Genomic DNA, 18909 nt, shown 5'->3' on the forward strand with positions numbered 1-18909 from the left:
GGGATCGACATATTCACTTGCTTTAAAAATCATAAAATGTTTATATACTAAATTAAATTTATATTTTGATATTCATCAAAATTTCTATAAAATGAATATCTCAATATTTCCATACATATTTTAAACCTTCTTCACTGAAGTTAATAAGTTCATGTTTTAGAGATGTTAGAGTTCCTTGATAAATGTGAAAAATAGAGAAAGATACAAAAATAAAGTTACAAGTAGAAAAATATTGGAATAATAACAATCCAAACAAGAAATATGCAAAATAGGCCATGAACCATTTGACTTGAATATCAAGTAATGACTTCAACTTAAACATTTTATATTTGGGGATTGACACTCTGCAGGTTTGAATCAAGTAGCCAGAAGTCAGCCGCATGGAATGGCAAAATTGTTTGAAATTTTAGTACAGAGAAAGAGGAATGAATGGTGTAAAAGCAAAATACTATAAAATGATTTCTTCAAGGACGCTAAGGTTGAGAGTCTTATTTGGGAGCACTATGCTGTTGGTCACCACAACTTCGTCTTCAACAATCACAGCCTCTCCTACAAAACACACCAAAATCTCCATATTGGTTCTAAGCATTTGAATATCCCCGCACGCAAGCATGCCTCAGTCGGGTACCGATATCTTTTTTAGTCGATAAATCGAGCACTCAGTGTGAAAAACAGAAGAATAATAGAAATGAAGTAGAGGATACATACCGAGAATTGTAATTCCGAGCTTATCCTTGTAGTCACCATTTGCCTGAACCAGTTCATTTGCATAAACTCAGTCTTGGTGTTTTTAATGCTAACTAATTTGTTTTTGTTTTTGTTTTTGTTTTCTTTCCTTAGATCTCAAACAGGAGGTACTTAAAATAGAATAGAAAGCACTCTAAAGCTAATTGCAGGAACTTTGGCAGGTCCTAAAGTGCTGTTTATTTGTTTGTTTTCTAACTAAGACCAAAATTTGTATAAATGTTTGGTTTGGCCAACATTTTCTAGTCAATTGATTTAGTTTTTTTTTTTTTTTTTTTTTTTTTTTTTGTAGAAATGAACTTGTTAAGATTTTCAAAAAAGATTCTCCAATTAGATTGTAGAGGTTGTGGTAGGTGCAAATCAAGATTTGGAAAACAAATAAACGAAGACATGAAGTAACAGTCCGGCAGCTCAAAGGCACTCGCACTACCGATATTTAGATTAACCATCTAAAGAACACAAAGTAAGCTGAAAATATGAGAATATGAAAATTCTAAGTTGACTGCACTTGCCTGGACACGCGACCATTTCCCCACTGATGATTTCCATCCAATAATAGAATTTATAACAACAGCATTATCCTGTCAAAGAGAATTGCATGATTTTCTAAGTTTAATGCAAAAGTAATATCTTATTATTGTTCGCCATGATAGTTAAAGTGCTTCAGTACCATAATTTCAACATCATCCAAGATGATGCAACTTATAAGCCTCACACCAGGAGCTACACGAACATTAGCAGAAATAGAGACATTGGGACCAATCTGTTCAGAAGAACATTTTAGAGTAATCACTAATCAGGATTGTGTATAAGACCAAAAACTACAATTAAAAACAATGGAGTTTTTAGTTAATTCTTTGTGGTAAATACTCTTTTGAACTGTTTAGGTGTTGTGTTTTATTTTAATTCTTACTTTGGCTCAGTGTATAAGCTGGCCTTCTATTAATTAATTAGAAATTATCGAGGTATTAATCAAGTTTGATTTCTCCCAGTTTAGCTACATCATACATTAAAAATATATCTGTAATAAAATCAATCAAAAAGTAAGAAAAAAAATCTAGTTTTTATCTTCTCTCTCATGCATCATACATCTAGTAGTGTAAAAGTGACAGACTATTCCCTGTCTTACATCTAATAGTGAAAAAGTGATAGCCACATACCACATTCTGCCAGCAATATTAAATAACTTTCTAATAGAAGAGTGGGAGTTTGGTGTAAAGTTCATGAAAGAATGTGAGATAAGAAAAACCGTACTTTATACAATCTATTTAGTTATAAATGCAATAATATTGCCAATAAATGAGTTACAATTATGGTCATTAAATTTTCCAGCTACTCTGATAATACACAATACTAATATGATTGCGTGCTTCTATATGTATATATATTGAAGTACGGAATATCTTAAAAGCAGAATATGGGTAAAGTTACTGATTGTAAAGAAGTAAAAATTACCTTTGCAGTGGGATGTACTTTTGCTGATGGATGAATGTAGACATCACCCACAATAGTAGCACTTCTGGTACCATTCCCACTAGCCAAAAGATGGGGAGAGGTTAATTGAAACTGAGCAAGATAAAGGGCTGAACACTTCAAAGACATCCTGCAACCATAATACAGATTCATTAGAAAATAATTACAACAGAAAAGAAGGGCCAGGAGGGTAGAAGATGACAAATGCTGAATCAGTTGCTTTACCCTGGAGTCTTGATCTGTTCCCAAAATTCCATGGTTTCATATGTATATAAGCGTTTCTTTCCAGCGAGAGGAGTCAAAATATCTTGATCTAATCTCACAAAATCAATTGGAAGGTTCCTTTTGGTAGAGATAGAATGGAAGGGTTGGTTAGGTGTTAAATTAACCAAGCAAGAGAAGTATAATTTTATTTTTAAAATAAACCTACAAAGTTTAGATCATGTACTCAAATCTAAACAGAATTCCTGATTTTAAACATGTATCTTATGAGTGATAACCAAATTTACAAAATATATATTTTAGCCATACAACAATGTGCATTTTGGTATGAAATTTGTATGACATTGAGAGATTTTCAAATTAAAAGAGCAGAGAATCTGGTGTGTATCTAACCTTGTTGCAGATTGTAGAGCTTCAAAGCTGGAGACACGCCGTAGATTAGCTGCAATAAATAAAAATAATTCATACCCTATATTCAGAATTGAAAACAATATTGGAAAAAACTAAAGTATACATAAAATTTATGCCTTAAAAACAGCAATTTCTGTCAATTTTGCACATGATTGCAAACGGTTAAAATAAAATTCAAACTGTGGGATCAATTTACACTACAACCTCTGCCTTCCCGATGAATTGAGACATCTTGGATGTAATCGAAAATTTCCGAGGTAAATGCATATACACCACAATTTATTAAATCACTCACCTGCAATTAATGAAATATCAATCATTGAAAACATAGTTATTGAAAGAGCTTGGACAACTGATAAACTCAAGTAGAAAAAAGCACCACGTCATACAAAAGTCTCAGGTTTCTCTGTGTAATGCAACAGCTCATTAGTGACCGGATCAGCTACCAGTGCACCAAACTGATTAGCCGATTCAGCAGAAACCTGTATAGGAAACCAAATAAGAGCATAAATCCAACATAAGCTGCAGTAAAATGAATGTAATGACAAAATGTCATTCTTTTTGGCTTCATAACCTTTTCTTTTGAAAGCCATAGATCATACACCAACCTTGTTTACTAATATAGTTCCCATCCCACCGTATCTTTTATGTGCCTCTGTAAAGTAAGAAAAGAACACCACTTACTTTATGATAAATGCTTCAGTTAACAGCAGAGGATGAACAAATTGGTTCCTAAATAAAGATAACAAATAATGAAACTAACCAAGCATGTCAGGAAGTGGAAAATTGCAGCAAACATCACAATTTAGTAGAAAGATGTACGACTGCAAAATATACGTAAACAATATGTGAGAAGAGAACTTAGGTTAATTATAAGTTTTTATCCTTGAATTGTCAAAGATTGCACCTATTTCACTCCTGACTTTAGAAAATGTATAATACGTTCCTAAAGTTTTATATCTCAATATTTATTAGTCTCTATACTTTTAAAAAAAAAAAAAAAAGTCCAATCAACCCCTAAACTTTTTCTGTATATAATGCATTTTATCACAGTTAGTTCAGCAAGTTTTTCACATGCCGATTACATTATTTAAGGATTACATTATGTGTTAAATGAAATAATGGAGAAAATCAAATAACCTATTAGAGGTTCAGACCTAGAAACTCGAGGTGTTTAGCCCAAGGAGTTGGGGAGTAGGAGTTGAGGATAGAGTTGTGAACTCCACTCCTTGCTTAGTCCAAGGAGTTTGTGAGTCCCATTACTAAAATACATCAATGTTATACCTTAATAACTCCTTACATGCGGGCCCAGGAGTTTGTGAATCCCCAGACTTCACAACTCCTTGAAGCTGACCATTTCACTCCTTCCTTCAAATGCCCCCAAAATTACAAGAACTAAATCACACGCCATGAATGCGCTTATATATAACAAGGTTAATTTCTTGTACACAACATGAATTACAGAAAGAGCAAAGGTTACAAACTGGGCTGTCTTCCAAGATAATGTCTCTGAAGTAATAAATACCCCCAGCTGAGCCATGCGGTTTATCCTCCTTCAAGTACCTAAAAACCAACACAATCAAAGAATCCCCACTAGTTCAGAACAATATAATTACGAGCCACAACTAAAATTAAGTACATTGGATTATCTACAGTCACCTCACAGGCAGTCTCAACTCATTGGACAAAGAAGAAACGTAAAGAGCGAATTCCCTCTCCTCATAAAATCCAATAAGAAAAATTTGAGCCAAATTGGGTATCTACAAACATCCCACAATTCATAAGTACCCATCCAAACTAAAAAAAAAGAAAAAAAGATTCAGCTGAAAGCAAACACCAAAATCATTTCAATCAAGTCAGAAATCTAACCCGTTTACATGCAGAGATAGGATGATGAACCATCGGTTGGCCAGCCAAAGGGAAGAGAGGCTTCGGAGTATTGAATGAAAGAGGGCGAAATCTAGTACCTGCCGAAAAACAAAATAAAAAGATGACTTTTTTACATCACCAGAATGAGAAACGGAGAAGCGAAGTTGTGTTCGTACCTTTAGTTGGGCCGCCAACCATGATAACGGCAACCACTTTCTCCGAGCTCTCCATGCTGGAACAAAACCACAAAAAAAAAGGGAAAAAAAACCCTAGATCCTGTTTTTGAAATCGGTAGGTTTAAACTGAGTGCCTGAAGCTCTGCATTTGACTGCAAATTGAGAAAGTGGAAATTAACTGATAAATTAAGGATGAAGCAAAGTGAAATGAATGAGTTCGCAAATCCCAAAACTTTAATTTCTTTTCTTCAATTTGTATTTGTTCAAATTTTAGTTTGAAGAGAAACAGATCGGAAATCGGAGTAACGGTGGCGAAGGTAAAGTATGTGATACGAATCACTAAATAACACAAATTATAAATCTTATAATCTATTTCTTTTCTTTTCCGTATCTTATTGTTTCTTAATTTGCATTTTTTTATTCATTATTTACCTACATTTCAAAACTTTTAAATCATCTCTTTTTAAATGAAAATCATTCCTTAATTACTAACTTCATTCAGTTAATATAATTAGTTTAGTTATTTTTGCAAAAATATCTTTATAAAGTTTGTGATTATGTAAACAGACCAAAAATAATCAAATTCATTTCATTTTTTATATTTATATTGTGTGAGCTTGACTTTATTTTTTATCAATTTCACAAATAATAAAGTATCTATATTATAGACGTAATTAATAAAAATTATTTTGTCATTTTTGTAAGTGCGTCTATAATTTATTAATTTATTTTAAAACGTTAATATTAAATATACTTAAAAAGAAAAAGAAAAACAAAATACCACATTTGTATAATTTAAACTTAATTTTGTATTAGGATTGGAAGGTAATGTAATATTATATGTATACTAATATACTGATAGCATACATTTATTTACACACATGCAATATTCCATGTTCACATAAGGAAAACAATTCACTAAAAATATCTATAAAAACCAATAGAGTTTCTAACAACATTAATAAGTAAGCTATTTATTGAAATACATAACCTCTTATTGGATCATCTATGGTTTAAAGACTTAAGCTAATGAATCATGGACACTTTAACATCTAACCATTTTCTTTGCTAAAGCATGAGTATTATACTGACTTAACATTAAAAAAAACTATAAAAAATGATAGTGTTATAGTTATTTTTAGTGGTTTTTTAAAAAATAGAAAGAAAAAAACAGCCAATTATTTATAATCTATACAACAAAATGAATAAAAGATAAAATTAATTAAATTTGATTTTTATATGAAATGTTATTTTTTACCACTAATATACAAAACCAAATATACAGTTAAATTTTGTGATAAAAAAAGACAATTATTTTAAATGAGAAAATATATAAATATTGAAATTGTGTTATATTTATAAATAATATTGATTGAAAACGACCTTATATTTAATATATTTTAATATCAAACTTAATTCTAAAATTAGTTAATTAATTAATTCATAGCATAAATTGATTAAAACATAGCGCACGAAAGATGGAAAAATGATTCAAAAAAGGAAAAAATTAGAGCAGAGATATTTAAGGAAGAACACTGCGAATATTACAATAAAATTGTAAAATCAAATAAGGAAAGTTATTAGGAATCGGAATTTAGTATTATTTACATGTAAACCAACTCTTCCGAAATTTCCATGTTCTTGAAATTGTTGGATTTCTTCTACAAGTTCCTCCACCAGGTATGATATTATTTTATTACTTTCTTAATTGATGCATTGTTCATATTATGCTCTGTTTTTTCCTCCATAAATGGAGCATTAACAGAACAATAATAATGAGTAACTGAAGATTGTTATCGTTAATCACACTTGTTAGGTTCTCTAATTTTTTGCAGATTTAAACTATGACAAAATCCTGTGTTGTTTCACAAGTGCAAATCTCTGGCAACCTGCACGAATTCTTGAAAACAAAGAGAAGAATTCTGAAGATTGCAAAGAAATCGGCACCAAGAAACAATTGGAATGACACCATCAAACATAATTATGAAAAATTTGGCGAAGACTTCACAATCGAAGAATTCCATGGCTCAATTTGGACTGGTTCTCTTCTCTTTCGTAAAACAGAATCTACCCTAGTTTTCTTGGCCAAGAAGAACAGAGCACCCATCAACAACTCAAATTCAAATCTCCCTGAAGAATTTCTTGTCAAATCTTCTTTAATGGAGTCCTCTTCTTCGTTACGTCATGAGAAGGAAGTGCTATCCAATCTCGGACCATTCACTAATCTAGTGGATTGTTATGGAGATGAAATTACAGTAACCAAATCCGGAGAAGAAGTTTATAATGTCTTTTTCGAGTATTGTTCAGGGTCGAGCTTGCGTAATCACATTCTTAAATTTGGACCTAATGGGTTGCAAGATGATGAAGTTCGTAGATATACTAGAGATATCGTACGTGGACTTTATTACATGCATTGTAATGGTCGATACATTCATGGTGACATAAAATCAAGAAATATTTTGCTGTCACATGGCATGGCTAAGTTGGCTAGTTTTGGATTGGCGAGGAAGCTCACTGCTGAAGTAATATGTGAGGAGGAAATTAGTGGGTCGGGACCGTACGCATCTCCGGAGTTGGCTAGAGAAGGTTATTTGGGGTGGCCTGCTGATATTTGGGCACTTGGATGCGTGGTGTTGGAGATGTTTACGGGAAAATCTGCATGGAGCTTTGAAGATGCATATAGATATCTGATGGATTCTAACAATGAGAAGATACCAGAAATTCCTAAGAACATATCAAGGGAAGGAAGAGATTTTATTAAGAAGTGTTTGATTAGAAGTCCTTATAAAAGAAGACCAATTTGGTTGTTGATCAAACATCCTTTTGTTTGCCAATGAAGGAAGTTAAAGATGTCTTGTAACTTTTCTCAGGATGTCGATCAATTGAAATTATGTATATGTAATATTTCAATTATCTTTAGTAATATATTTAAAAAAGAAAAATGTTCGAATGATAGCAGCAATTTTCACTATTCTAAACTTGATGTCCAACGCACGAGAACACTGAATTACACTACACATAAACCTGAAAGATAATGATTACCATTTCGAATTCATTCTTTACATCATGCAAAAAAGGATCAATTACATTGACACTAATCTACTATTTGAGTCACTGTAAGAATTATGTATAACAAGTATTCAACAAAAAACCATCACTCTCTGTGATGCCACAATGGAAAGATCTTAAAGTTGTAACTTGATTTCAGCCTAACATGAACTATAACTCCTTCTCCTTTGACAGGAACCAATTCAGACTCTTCACATTGCATTTGAAGAGCTAGAAGAGGAATGAATATGGATATAATCTACTTAATTCCCAACACATTGGTTTAAAGGAGCCTATCAGCTTGCATTTTGGATTATGAAATACCGAATCAATCTGATCATCCAATAATCGCACAAGTCGACGAAAACATTGTTAAGAAGAAGCTCTTCAAGATAGTTCCTGATTATGCTCCAACTGCAATGTCAAGTCTTTGATTCCAGCGTCATGTAGAATGTGTTCAACCTTTGCCTTTATAGAAGGCTTGTCAGTTTCCGTTGAAACATGAAGACGGAGAGTTCCCACGACGTCAGTGTTAGTGAAACTCCAAACGTGCAGGTTCTGTATGCCTTGAACTCCATGTATTTCCATAATATCCCTCACAGCCTCTTTCAAATCCTGCTCATGTGCTCTAGGAACTCTTTGAAGTAAAATTTCTGCAGAGTTTCTAAGTAATGGAATAACTGAGGATATGATCATTATAGAAATAAATATGGAACAGGCTGGATCGGCTACGAGCCATCCCTTGTATTTGATCAAAAGGGTCGATATAACAACGCCAACACTTCCCATGGTGTCAGCCAAGACGTGTAAAAATATCCCTTCCATGTTGTGGTCAATGTGGTGATGGTGGTGCTTCTTTCTTACTGTCCCCTCAACAGGCTGTTTTGAAGGATGGCTATGTGAATTTTCTGAAACACTATAAGAAACCATTTTGGGCACATCAGATTTGGGTTCAGAAAGATGACCGTGTTGGTCATGTTGATGAACATGGTCATGGTGCTCATGCTTGCAGTCATGCTGATGGTGATGATCGTGATTGTGAGAGTGCTTGTGGTCATGATGGTCAGTGTGTTCATGATGATGATCGTCACACTGGTTACTAAGGTGATTCTCACTGCAAACATCAACCTGCTTGTGTTCATGATGGCCAGAAACTGAACTTTCATGACATTCCTTGGTAACAGAGATAGCATTCTCATGCTTCCTACCGCTATCATGTTCATGTTTGTCATGATGATGAGAGCCTGCGCACGAGTGGGACTTACTCGGAGAATGTGAATGTGAATGTGAATGTGAATGTGAATGTGCGCATGATCCCGATCCACCATGGGCATGATGATGCTCTTCGTGAAAGAAGATCAAACCAACCACATTAACAACCAGCCCTCCAATAGAAACTGTTAACAAACTGCTAGTAGATATCTCCTGTGGGTCCAAAATCCGCTCAAGCGACTCCAATACAATGAGTGCCCCGACCAAAACTAGGAATACAGCATTCGCATATCCGGAAAGAATCTCAAATCTCCCCCGCCCATAGTTGAATTGATTGTTCGCAGGCAAACGAGAAATATAAGAGGCATACAACCCAATAGCCAAAGCAGCACAATCAAACAACATATGGCATGCATCTGATATCAGCCCAAGACTATTGCTCATAAAACCAGCAACAAATTCAACAACCATATAACCAGTGTTTAGCAAGAGGAAAAGTGCAATCTTTCGAGACTTCCGCTCGGTCAGAATGTGACGAACAGGTCTCATAACCATTGTGACAATTGAATCCGATGACTCAACCCCAAGCTCAAGGTAGTTCAGGTAAACAGGGTCTAGCTCTCTTACAGCCACATAAAGTAGTAATCCACAGAATAACAATCCCCATAGAGAGAGCTCAGAAAAATAAAGCAACTCTAGAATAACAGTACAAACAAAAGTGACTAGAAATTCACTCCTAAAATCTTTTGAACTGACTAATTTGTCATCACTATAATTTTCGTTCAAAAGCACCCCAAAAACTACAGTGTTTGCGAGAGGCCATGCAAGATTTCCAAAGGAAACACTCTTCCCCTCCGCTTCAAACAAGAGCATACTGATTACAGCAGGAACAAAAAGGATAATCGTCGTGAAGAACAGTGAAACTAATCTAACTCGTTTCTGACCCAATTGCTTAACACTCCCCCAATTCATTGAAATCCGCTCATAACAACCCAAAAACCCAGAAAGAAAAGGAAGCAACATTGGCCAAATTCTCATACAATTCTCTCTTGGAAGCACAGAAAATCCGTATTTATCAATGAAAGAAGTTGCAAAAGGGAAGCAATCAATTCGGTCCCAACTAATAGACAACAGAAACAAGCCCAAAAACAAGGACAAGAACCCGCGAACCTCAGAGGACCGACTTCGAGTCCGATCACCCATAGTCATCCGATTCCGCCTCTCAGCCAAGAATCGAGCAGCCACATTCCCAGTCATTTCAGCAAGAATCATTGCAGCTGTACCACAGTACAACAACGCTTGAAATCGAAGAAGAAAAACAATGGCAAGTAGAATTGACTTAACGACCATAGTCTTAAGCTGCGGCTGGGAAATCGAAGATAAGAAGAAAACGCCTCGATTCTGCTTGTAATTATGAAATTGGAAGTTGGAGGAGGAAGAGGAATTGGTAAAAAGAGAGAAAAAGAGGGTAAGAAGAAAGGACAAGAGAGAAACCAAGAAAGAAAAGGGGAAGAGAGAGAAAGAAGGAGAAGAACGGAGGAATGGGAGGAGGGAATAGAGTGAACGGAGAGAAAATAGAAGCAAAAACAGGAATGAGATTGAGCTTTTATTGGAGGATTTGGGATAGAGGCGGGTCTTGGAGGGAGTGGGAGTTGGGGTCGAAGACGAATAAGGAAAGAGAGGGAAAGATGGTCGAGAAGAGGAGGCGGCGCCGGAAGTGGAGAAATCACCCGCACGCGGCGGAATTGAGAGGCGGTGAGGCCTCTGGTGGTGGTGATGGTGATCGGCCATGGATTCCGACCTCCGAGATCGACTTTGAGATCTCTATAGTAATGACGCCGGCCGATGCGAAGGTAAAATGGAGAAGGAAAAATCTTCGGTTTTCCAGAAATGGAGGCTTTTCATTAAAGCTGTTAGGAGCCCAAATTCTAAGGTGTGGAGCCCAACCCAACTGGCCCACCTAATTTTCAAATCAATGGAAAATATTTTCATAAAAGCATAGACTATAGATTATACAATATAGTCTTTCAATTTTAGTTCCATATCTAAATGTAATTATCAAACCTCCAAGTTTTAGCACATTTTAAAATAGTATTTGAATTATGAATGGAAATAAGTTTTTGAAAGAATGGGTGAAGAATAGAATAAAATCAAAATATGAATGGAAATAAGTATTTGAATGTTAAATTTTTATAAAAGGAATTTGATAATGTTAATATTTTATAATTTTCCATTACCAACCGTATTCTTAAAAGGCAATTAACCAGAAATTTGGAAGTAATTTAAAATAGGTAACATTATTTTGTAATAATAAAAAATTATATCAACGCAATAGTAAGATTTGTATATTTAAAATAAGTATAAATGCATATGAAAAGAAATTCAAAATAAAAATGAAATGGTTTGTGTGGAAAAAATCTAAAACAAAAATTGAGGAAACGGACTAAAAGAAACAAATTAAAGAAAAAGGAAATAATTTATTTTTTAAAAAGATGTATGCATTAAATAGAAAATAAAAAATAATATTGTGAATTAAATGATCATTTAACAGATACTATTCCTAAAATCAAGGAATATACAACTATGATAATCATTTAATTCTTAAATGAAAGTTCATAAATATCATTTAATAAAATCAAAATTGATAATATTTAAGATAGAAAATAAATTAATATTTCTGTTTTTTCAATTACAAACTTTGGGACATTTGTTAAATTTATAGTATAGAAAGAGTTTTTCCTGTAAAAGTCATTTTATTGGTTTGATCTAAATAGTTCAGTAGAACAACCCATTTTACAAACACACTTTAATTATAAGAGATTAGAGTAATGGTCACTAATCTAAAAAGAACTAAGAAATTCAATAATATTTGAGCAATTGAGCTTAGGTAGCTAAATATCACATTGTATAACTTGATGCTCTTCAACTAAATCATCGATTTTAGACTTATTGATCAGTCTTAACCCTCTTCACTTGCTTGTTGATTACATTAGATCAACCACTGATCTTCAAAAATTTGTTGGGGATAGTTTTGATTTCAACAGCCTTGGAGAGTTTTCTAATCCTAGAAAAGTGACTTGAATTTTGTATGATATTTTAAAAGATAAATGAGGCTTTTTTTCATGAAAACTAAAACCAATAACTGCCTTTTGAACATTAGAATTCCTATACACTTTATGAAAATGGAGTAAAGAAAGAAAAAGATAGAAAAAGTAAAGCAAAATTAAGCAGAAACAAACACTATCCATCAGTACCTAAAACCCATTCTTTTTAAAACCATCGTGGTAAGAAAATACATTAACTTGTAAAAAACTTTTATAAAACCATTTATTGGAAACTGCAATGCTTTGTCACATAGTAAGAACTTAAACAAACTTGAATGTAAACTATACAACAATAAAACTCATCGTTTTGGGCAAGATAGCTTCGACGCATAGTTGTAAAATTAAGTTTTCTCAACTACATGCAGAAACTACCATTTTTCATAATTTGAATATAAAACATCAAGTTTCGAACTCAACTAAAGTTCAATGTATATATGAATTTAAAGCTATCTCAATTTTAAATCATTACAGCTTGCCCAAATCCAAATTCAATGTATAGTTGATCTTCTATGCATTAGTACCTAAGATTCAAAATAGCTAAGTGGCTGATAATTTTGCTCAATAAACACCTGAAATTCCGCTACCTGACAGGAACTATCTAAGTGATGAAAGACTCCGCATAAATATTCTTAACTCTTCTTATAAAATATTTGACGTTTTGAAAACGTCAAAATTCTAATAGATATTACCTAGACATTTTTAAAACATAAAAAAAGCTTAAAATTGGCTCACCTCTATCTCTCCATAAATATTGTTAATGTTTTATCTTTGAAATCGTTTATTTCTAGACTTTTTTTTCTTTCAAAAAAGGTCAAGAGAATTCCTTTTTCTAGTGATATCAAGTTGAAAGGTTGTATTAATTACCATTGATGTAAGCTTAGTATGTAAGTTTTCCACACTGAGTGAAACACAATTGAAATGTTTTTTCAAATTGAAACAAATTGAAGGCTTTATCCACACCTAAGATTAGAGACTCCAATGCACATTCATTTCCTTACAAAATCGGATCATCCAGACCCAATCAAAGAACGCCCCAACTCTAATTTAAAAGGCCCAATAGAAAAGAGGCCCAATTTGAGCCCATTGAATCTCATAATCAGCCCAATGCGTACGATGAAAATCAGCCCATAAGATCAGTTTTTCATTTCCTGTCCTGTTTCTAATTCTTTTTTAAAAACATTTTTTGTTTTTTTTCTCAAAATAATTAGAAATGTTTCTACAAAATTAAAGAATTTGTGGAATAAAAGAAAAAAGTTTCTTCTGTTCTATTTCTCTTTGTTCTCAAATTTCCTCTCTCTTCGTCGCTTCTTCTCTTTCGTCTTATCTCTTATGGAAAAGTGTCGTGGCTTGTCCGACAAGGTCTTCTTCAGCTAAGGCTTCATCTCTTAGTTCGCCTTCTTCAATCTTTTACCCATCCAATCTTTAAGCACTTGACGGAAAATCTATCATCTTCAACGATCCTCGAGCTGTCCAACTCAATCCATCATTCATCGTCTATCAGATTCTAGGGATGTAGGAGAATGTCAGAGATCTGAGTTCTAAATCTTAGACATGGAGTGTTACAAAACTAATGAAAGTTTTTTCTTTCAACTTTTAAATAAAAACAAATGCCTATATCGTCAAACAATTATAGCTCAATTAAAGCATATGTTTATTAGTTTAGATATCATAATCTTTGTGATAAACCCAAAATAATAACAATAAGTTAACCTTTGTAAACTATTGTTTTTTTTTTATGAACTTAAATCTATTTTAGTGTTATAAAATCAATTATCATTCGAAAGTATTAACAACCCAAACAAAATCAAGATAATTATTTATATGTGGAAACGAACTACATACACTTATAAACATTCAAAAGTATTAACAACCCAAACAAAATCAAGATAATTATTTATATGTGGAAACGAACTACATACACTTATTTTATTTTAAATTGTTAATTAGTGAAAAAACGTAGGTCGACAAGTAAAGATACATTTAAATTATATATGATTTGACAAAAACAAATTCTAAACAAATAAAATTAATATACTTATATACACACACATAACTAACTGTTTGGGGAGGAACTCCACACGAGTGAAGAAGAAATTTTGGGTTTTTCATTGCATGACTGCTGCTTATGTTATGTTAACGAAGACTCCGTGATGGTCGCCCATCGTGGCTTAGACCAAAATAATAATAATAATAATTGATAATAATAATTATTTTTTAAATCCACCTCCAACTAATTTATAATTTTTACTAGAAAAAAATCATATTTGATTATTTTTTTCATTTGTTATCATATTTTACCAACTCATCGATTTGATTACATTTATTAAAACCCTTTGCTTTGTTATTTATACACATTTGCATCTCACAGTTTGGTTTGGTCTAAATATAGTTTGTTAGCTAGCCCAGTCCATCTTACAAATGCTCTTTAATTTGGTTATAAGAAATTAGAGTAATTATCACTAATCTTAGAAGGAACTAAAGAATTCGTTAATATTTGAGTAGTTAGTTTATGTTTGATAAACTAGCTAAATATTAGATTGTATCCATCTTTACATAAAATGACCTGATACTTTTCAACTATATTATCGACTTTAGATTTATTGATCAATTTGGATCAGTCTTACGCCTCTCCTCTTGCTTGTTGATTATGTTTGATCAACCACTCGATTAATTTTTTTACTTTTTTCTAGATCATATGTCTTTGGGGATTATTTTGATTTCAAGAGCTTTGGAGAATTTTCTAATCCTCTAAAGTTAAGTCTCTTGAGAGCTTGAGAATATCGGTCTTAAAAAATTTGGAGCTTCAATATCTTTTCTGGCTCAATTTTTCTACATGAACTTGAATTAGTTCGATAACCCACCATTTGTGATTAGATGACTGAAAGACACACAACATTTCTTAATTTATCATTTATTTAACTTCAAATAAAATGATTTTTCATTGTGATGACATGACAAAATTTGATTCACATACTTGTTCATTAGATCGATTAACACTAAAAAGGAATAAGACCTCCATTCCAAAGTTTTGAAAGTGACTTCAATTTTGTATGAAAACTTAATAACATTTAGGATTTTTTTATGAAAACTAAAACCAATAACTGCTTTTTGAACATTACAATTCCTGTACACTTTATGAAAATGAAGTAAAGAAGAAAAAGAGAGAAAAACAGAAGCAAAATTAAGCAGAAACAAGCACTATCCATGGTTCCAATTCATTTAAATCTCTTTTCTTTTTCTTTTTAGCCTTTTGTTGTTCTTCTTCTTTTTAAATCTCTTGTCTTGTGCATGTTCTTCTTTAATGAATTGATTGCTTTCCTCATATATCAAATTTTTTTTAAATCTTGCTGTTTCCCATATCACATTATCAAACAATTTCACTCTATGCCGTCTCTTCACAGTTATATTTTAAAAAGAAAAGACGAAAAGAAAAACTAAAGGAATATAATTTTTCCATACTTTTCGTAACCCTTAATAATAATATCCATGTGACATGTGACCTCATTGTATTTAGTTATGCTCACGTTACATCTATTTTAATACGTCAAGTTATATACTTACCTTTTTTATATAGTTTTTATGACTCACCTCTTTCATTGTCATGATTGGAGGAAATATTAAGATCAAAATGATTTCATTTATTTGAATTGTTTGAGTTTTTCAATTTATTAAAAAAAATTTTAACACCCTAATTTTTGTGTGTCAAATATTAACTTCATTAGTACATATAATTTATAATTTATAGTATAATTAGAGATAATGTAATTAAAATATCATTTTGATATTTGTTAGTTTAGTTTCTATGCTTTCATAGTTAAATTTAGTTCTTATTTTTAACAAATCTTATTAAAATTAGATATAAATAAATAAAAAGTCTTCTTGTCTAAACTATGGAATTATATATATTCATATTGTAGCTTTCTTAATAAAAAGTATTACTATTAAAATAGAGGTTTATACCCTTCAATCAAAATTAACTTCAAATTAAAATTAAAGGACCAATTTAATTTTAAGATTTATGAAAAGGTAGATGGACTAAATATAAATACATAGAGACTAATGAGATTTGAAATATTGGGTCTAAAAACATCATATATATATATATATATATTTATACCTTTGTTTGTGTTAAATCATTGTAGTGGATATTATGATTTATAAATTACACAATTTTTGTAATCTAATCTAAAAGATATATTTAATTACATCTTCACGTACGTAATTCCATTACATATAATATAGACAGCACTAGTAAAAATGGGCCATACTAGGAAGTGACATTTATAAAATAATTTTGCTCATATTATTATTGGACTCGCAACTAGTGATGATCACTAAAAAAGACAAACTAGATTTGAAGCTCAAGAGTTGCTCAAACGGGAAAAAAATATATTTTTCTGCCTCTCTTGTCGTATAATTAATTAGTTGTTGATATAAACTTTTAGATATATATATATAGAGGAAACACGCATTTGAACTTCACGTGACTCCTAGTAGTGAGTTTGTTTGAAATGGAAAGGAATGTGACATGAAAAAGAGAAAACATACTCATCTCAACTTAGTGTGTCTGCCACAACGCTATGATAATTAAGTGAAACAATGAGAGGATGTGGGAGCAAAGAGAGTTTGAGAGTAGAATTTCATGTTACTTCATATGAAGTTATTATGATGTGTATATATAGAGGTGGATTGACCTAGGTTATTCTGCTAGGGATTTTAGAGTTAATTGAGCTATAATTATATAACTTATTGATGAGTAGCGAGTCATGACTTGATTTCATGTTTAGCCTAGGGTTGGCCTCGATACCTTTCTAAGGATGTATAGTGAGTTTAAAATATCTTTTAGATCGGGCATACGTAAGAATTGTCTAGTTATAATGTTAGAAATTTGTTAAAGGCTAAGCACACTACTTGAGCCAAGATCCAAGTCCTTTCCTTTTTCTCTATGTCTATTTTGGTTCTAGGTTTTTAACTTCTGTCATTATATTACTTTGTTGTTCTTATTTTAACTATACGTCTATTACTTTTTTCGGTCTAAAATCACCGATAACATATATATTACTGAAAAAAAAGTAATTACAAAAATAGAAAGTTGAAGTGTATCAAATATTCACTTATTGAATTCATCGTTAATAACGATTTAACGAGTTTATATATATATAAATCAATAATATTTCACTCATGATATGATTGAGATCATGTTGGAAATGACATGAACTCATTTCTGTAAAGTATAATATCTACACAAATGGTAGTAAAAAGCAGATACTTTTTAAAACAAAATAATATATAAAATTTGGATTTAATTTCCATGCATGCAAAATTCCACAAAATATAATTTTCAATGATGAAGAATTGATATTAAAAGAACTCAAAGATTACCAAACATTCTTTTATCCTTTCCCTCCAATTTTGACTAAAAAAAACTTCCACTAAGGTCTCTATTATTGAACAAATAAAGCTAGCTAGCTAGGCCACACAACAAGTAAAATTAATAATATACACACACCAAACTTTATTAAGAAAGTAAAGTTTTAACTTTTTTTTTTTTCCTTTCCAAATCCTCTTTTACTTTTGTATCCCTTTTACAAGAGAAAAAAAATTAATGTATTATATCTTACATCACATCATTTATAACAATGACTTCAATCTGTATCGTTTTTCATTATTATAAGTTATCTTGTTTTAGAAGGATGCTACGTTATTGAATGAATACTATTTTTAATTTTATAGTTATAAGATATATTAGAGAAAATAAATTAATTATAATCTTAAACTTATTAACTCGTACTAAAAAACTAAATTTAAAGAATATTAAGAACTCGAACAATCTCAGCAACTAAACTTTATATGTCAAATATAATACATATTCTATTAGTTGAGTTGAAACAATTTTAATTCATTAAATACATTCTTTCGTTGATTAATTATTGTGGATTTATACTAAATAGTATCGTTATTGAATAAATTATATTTTAACAATAATCAACTCTAAGTTGTTGGATTAAAAAAATAGTATTGGAAGAGATTTTTAACATTAACATGGATGTTTATTTATTTGTTTTTGTTCATATATTAAAATAAGATTTCATTTGATAACTATTTTATTTTTTTTATTATTGAAAATTAAACGTAGAGGTACGATTTTACTCTCACGTTTGTTTTTTTTGTTATTTACATTTTATTAGTTGTTTAAAAATTCAACTAAAATTTAAAAACTAACAAATAGTTTTTAAAATATTATTTTAGAATTTGAAATTTGACTAAAAAAATTTAAAGATGTAAATTACGATAACAAATCAAAATAATATCCTTAATTATTTAGAAATGACATTTTTCTTTCTTTTTATTTTCACATGAGTGTTAAACTAAAATTTAAATGATATTAAACTTTACAACTTTTGTTGCAATTTAATATTTTTCAAAGGTGAATTTTTAACCAACATTTCTTAATTCAGAATATGCAATGATTTTTTTTTATGATCATATAATTTTCTAAGTTACAAAATATATTTTTAACACAAGCAGTAGTGTAAACTAGCTAGGAATTGCTTACGTACAAAAAAAAGTAAGAAAGATTTAATTCAAAATTAATATAAGGCTGAAAGACTAACAAATCAAGTAGAAAACGAAACGAATTAATAAATATG

At 31.3% G+C, this 18909-nt stretch overlaps 3 protein-coding genes across 3 annotated transcripts; 1 reads left to right on the top strand and 2 right to left on the bottom strand.

Annotated features, from left to right (window-relative positions):
- Positions 1-260: 260 nt before the first annotated feature.
- LOC101220533 (mannose-1-phosphate guanyltransferase alpha) lies at positions 261-5244 on the bottom strand. The gene is made up of 15 exons (XM_004147403.3): positions 4896-5244; positions 4720-4817; positions 4510-4610; positions 4335-4413; positions 3614-3674; positions 3459-3505; positions 3240-3332; positions 3055-3145; positions 2833-2881; positions 2443-2559; positions 2200-2347; positions 1415-1507; positions 1257-1325; positions 709-751; positions 261-549 (listed from the first exon to the last, which is right to left on the bottom strand). Exons 1-15 carry the CDS (start codon positions 4948-4950, stop codon positions 449-451), a joined length of 1245 nt encoding a protein of 414 aa, XP_004147451.1. The 5' UTR covers positions 4951-5244; the 3' UTR covers positions 261-448.
- A 1145-nt stretch (positions 5245-6389) lies between these two features.
- LOC101208089 (mitogen-activated protein kinase kinase kinase 17) lies at positions 6390-7732 on the top strand. Its single transcript, XM_004147435.3, has 2 exons — positions 6390-6575; positions 6731-7732. Exon 2 carries the CDS (start codon positions 6740-6742, stop codon positions 7730-7732), a length of 993 nt encoding a protein of 330 aa, XP_004147483.2. The 5' UTR covers positions 6390-6575; positions 6731-6739.
- A 170-nt stretch (positions 7733-7902) lies between these two features.
- On the bottom strand, positions 7903-11046 carry LOC101207849 (zinc transporter 5). The gene has a single exon (XM_031882453.1). It carries the CDS (start codon positions 10944-10946, stop codon positions 8331-8333), a length of 2616 nt encoding a protein of 871 aa, XP_031738313.1. The 5' UTR covers positions 10947-11046; the 3' UTR covers positions 7903-8330.
- Positions 11047-18909: the final 7863 nt, after the last annotated feature.

Source organism: Cucumis sativus, chromosome 3 (assembly GCF_000004075.3).
Source record: "Cucumis sativus cultivar 9930 chromosome 3, Cucumber_9930_V3, whole genome shotgun sequence".
Classification (NCBI taxonomy): Eukaryota; Viridiplantae; Streptophyta; class Magnoliopsida; order Cucurbitales; family Cucurbitaceae; genus Cucumis; species Cucumis sativus.

Bases quoted from the DNA above. Each gene is read 5' to 3' on its own strand.
- LOC101208089 (XM_004147435.3), top strand. From the start codon at position 6,740: ATGACAAAATCCTGTGTTGTTTCACAAGTGCAAATCTCTGGCAACCTG.
- LOC101220533 (XM_004147403.3), bottom strand. From the start codon at position 4,950: ATGGAGAGCTCGGAGAAAGTGGTTGCCGTTATCATGGTTGGCGGCCCA. The intron at 2,882-3,054 runs GTTGTAGTGTAA...TATTTATTGCAG, and splicing joins AATTCATCGGGAAGGCAGAG to CTAATCTACGGCGTGTCTCC. The intron at 2,348-2,442 runs GTAAAGCAACTG...TTATGGTTGCAG, and splicing joins GAACAGATCAAGACTCCAGG to GATGTCTTTGAAGTGTTCAG.
- LOC101207849 (XM_031882453.1), bottom strand. From the start codon at position 10,946: ATGGCCGATCACCATCACCACCACCAGAGGCCTCACCGCCTCTCAATT.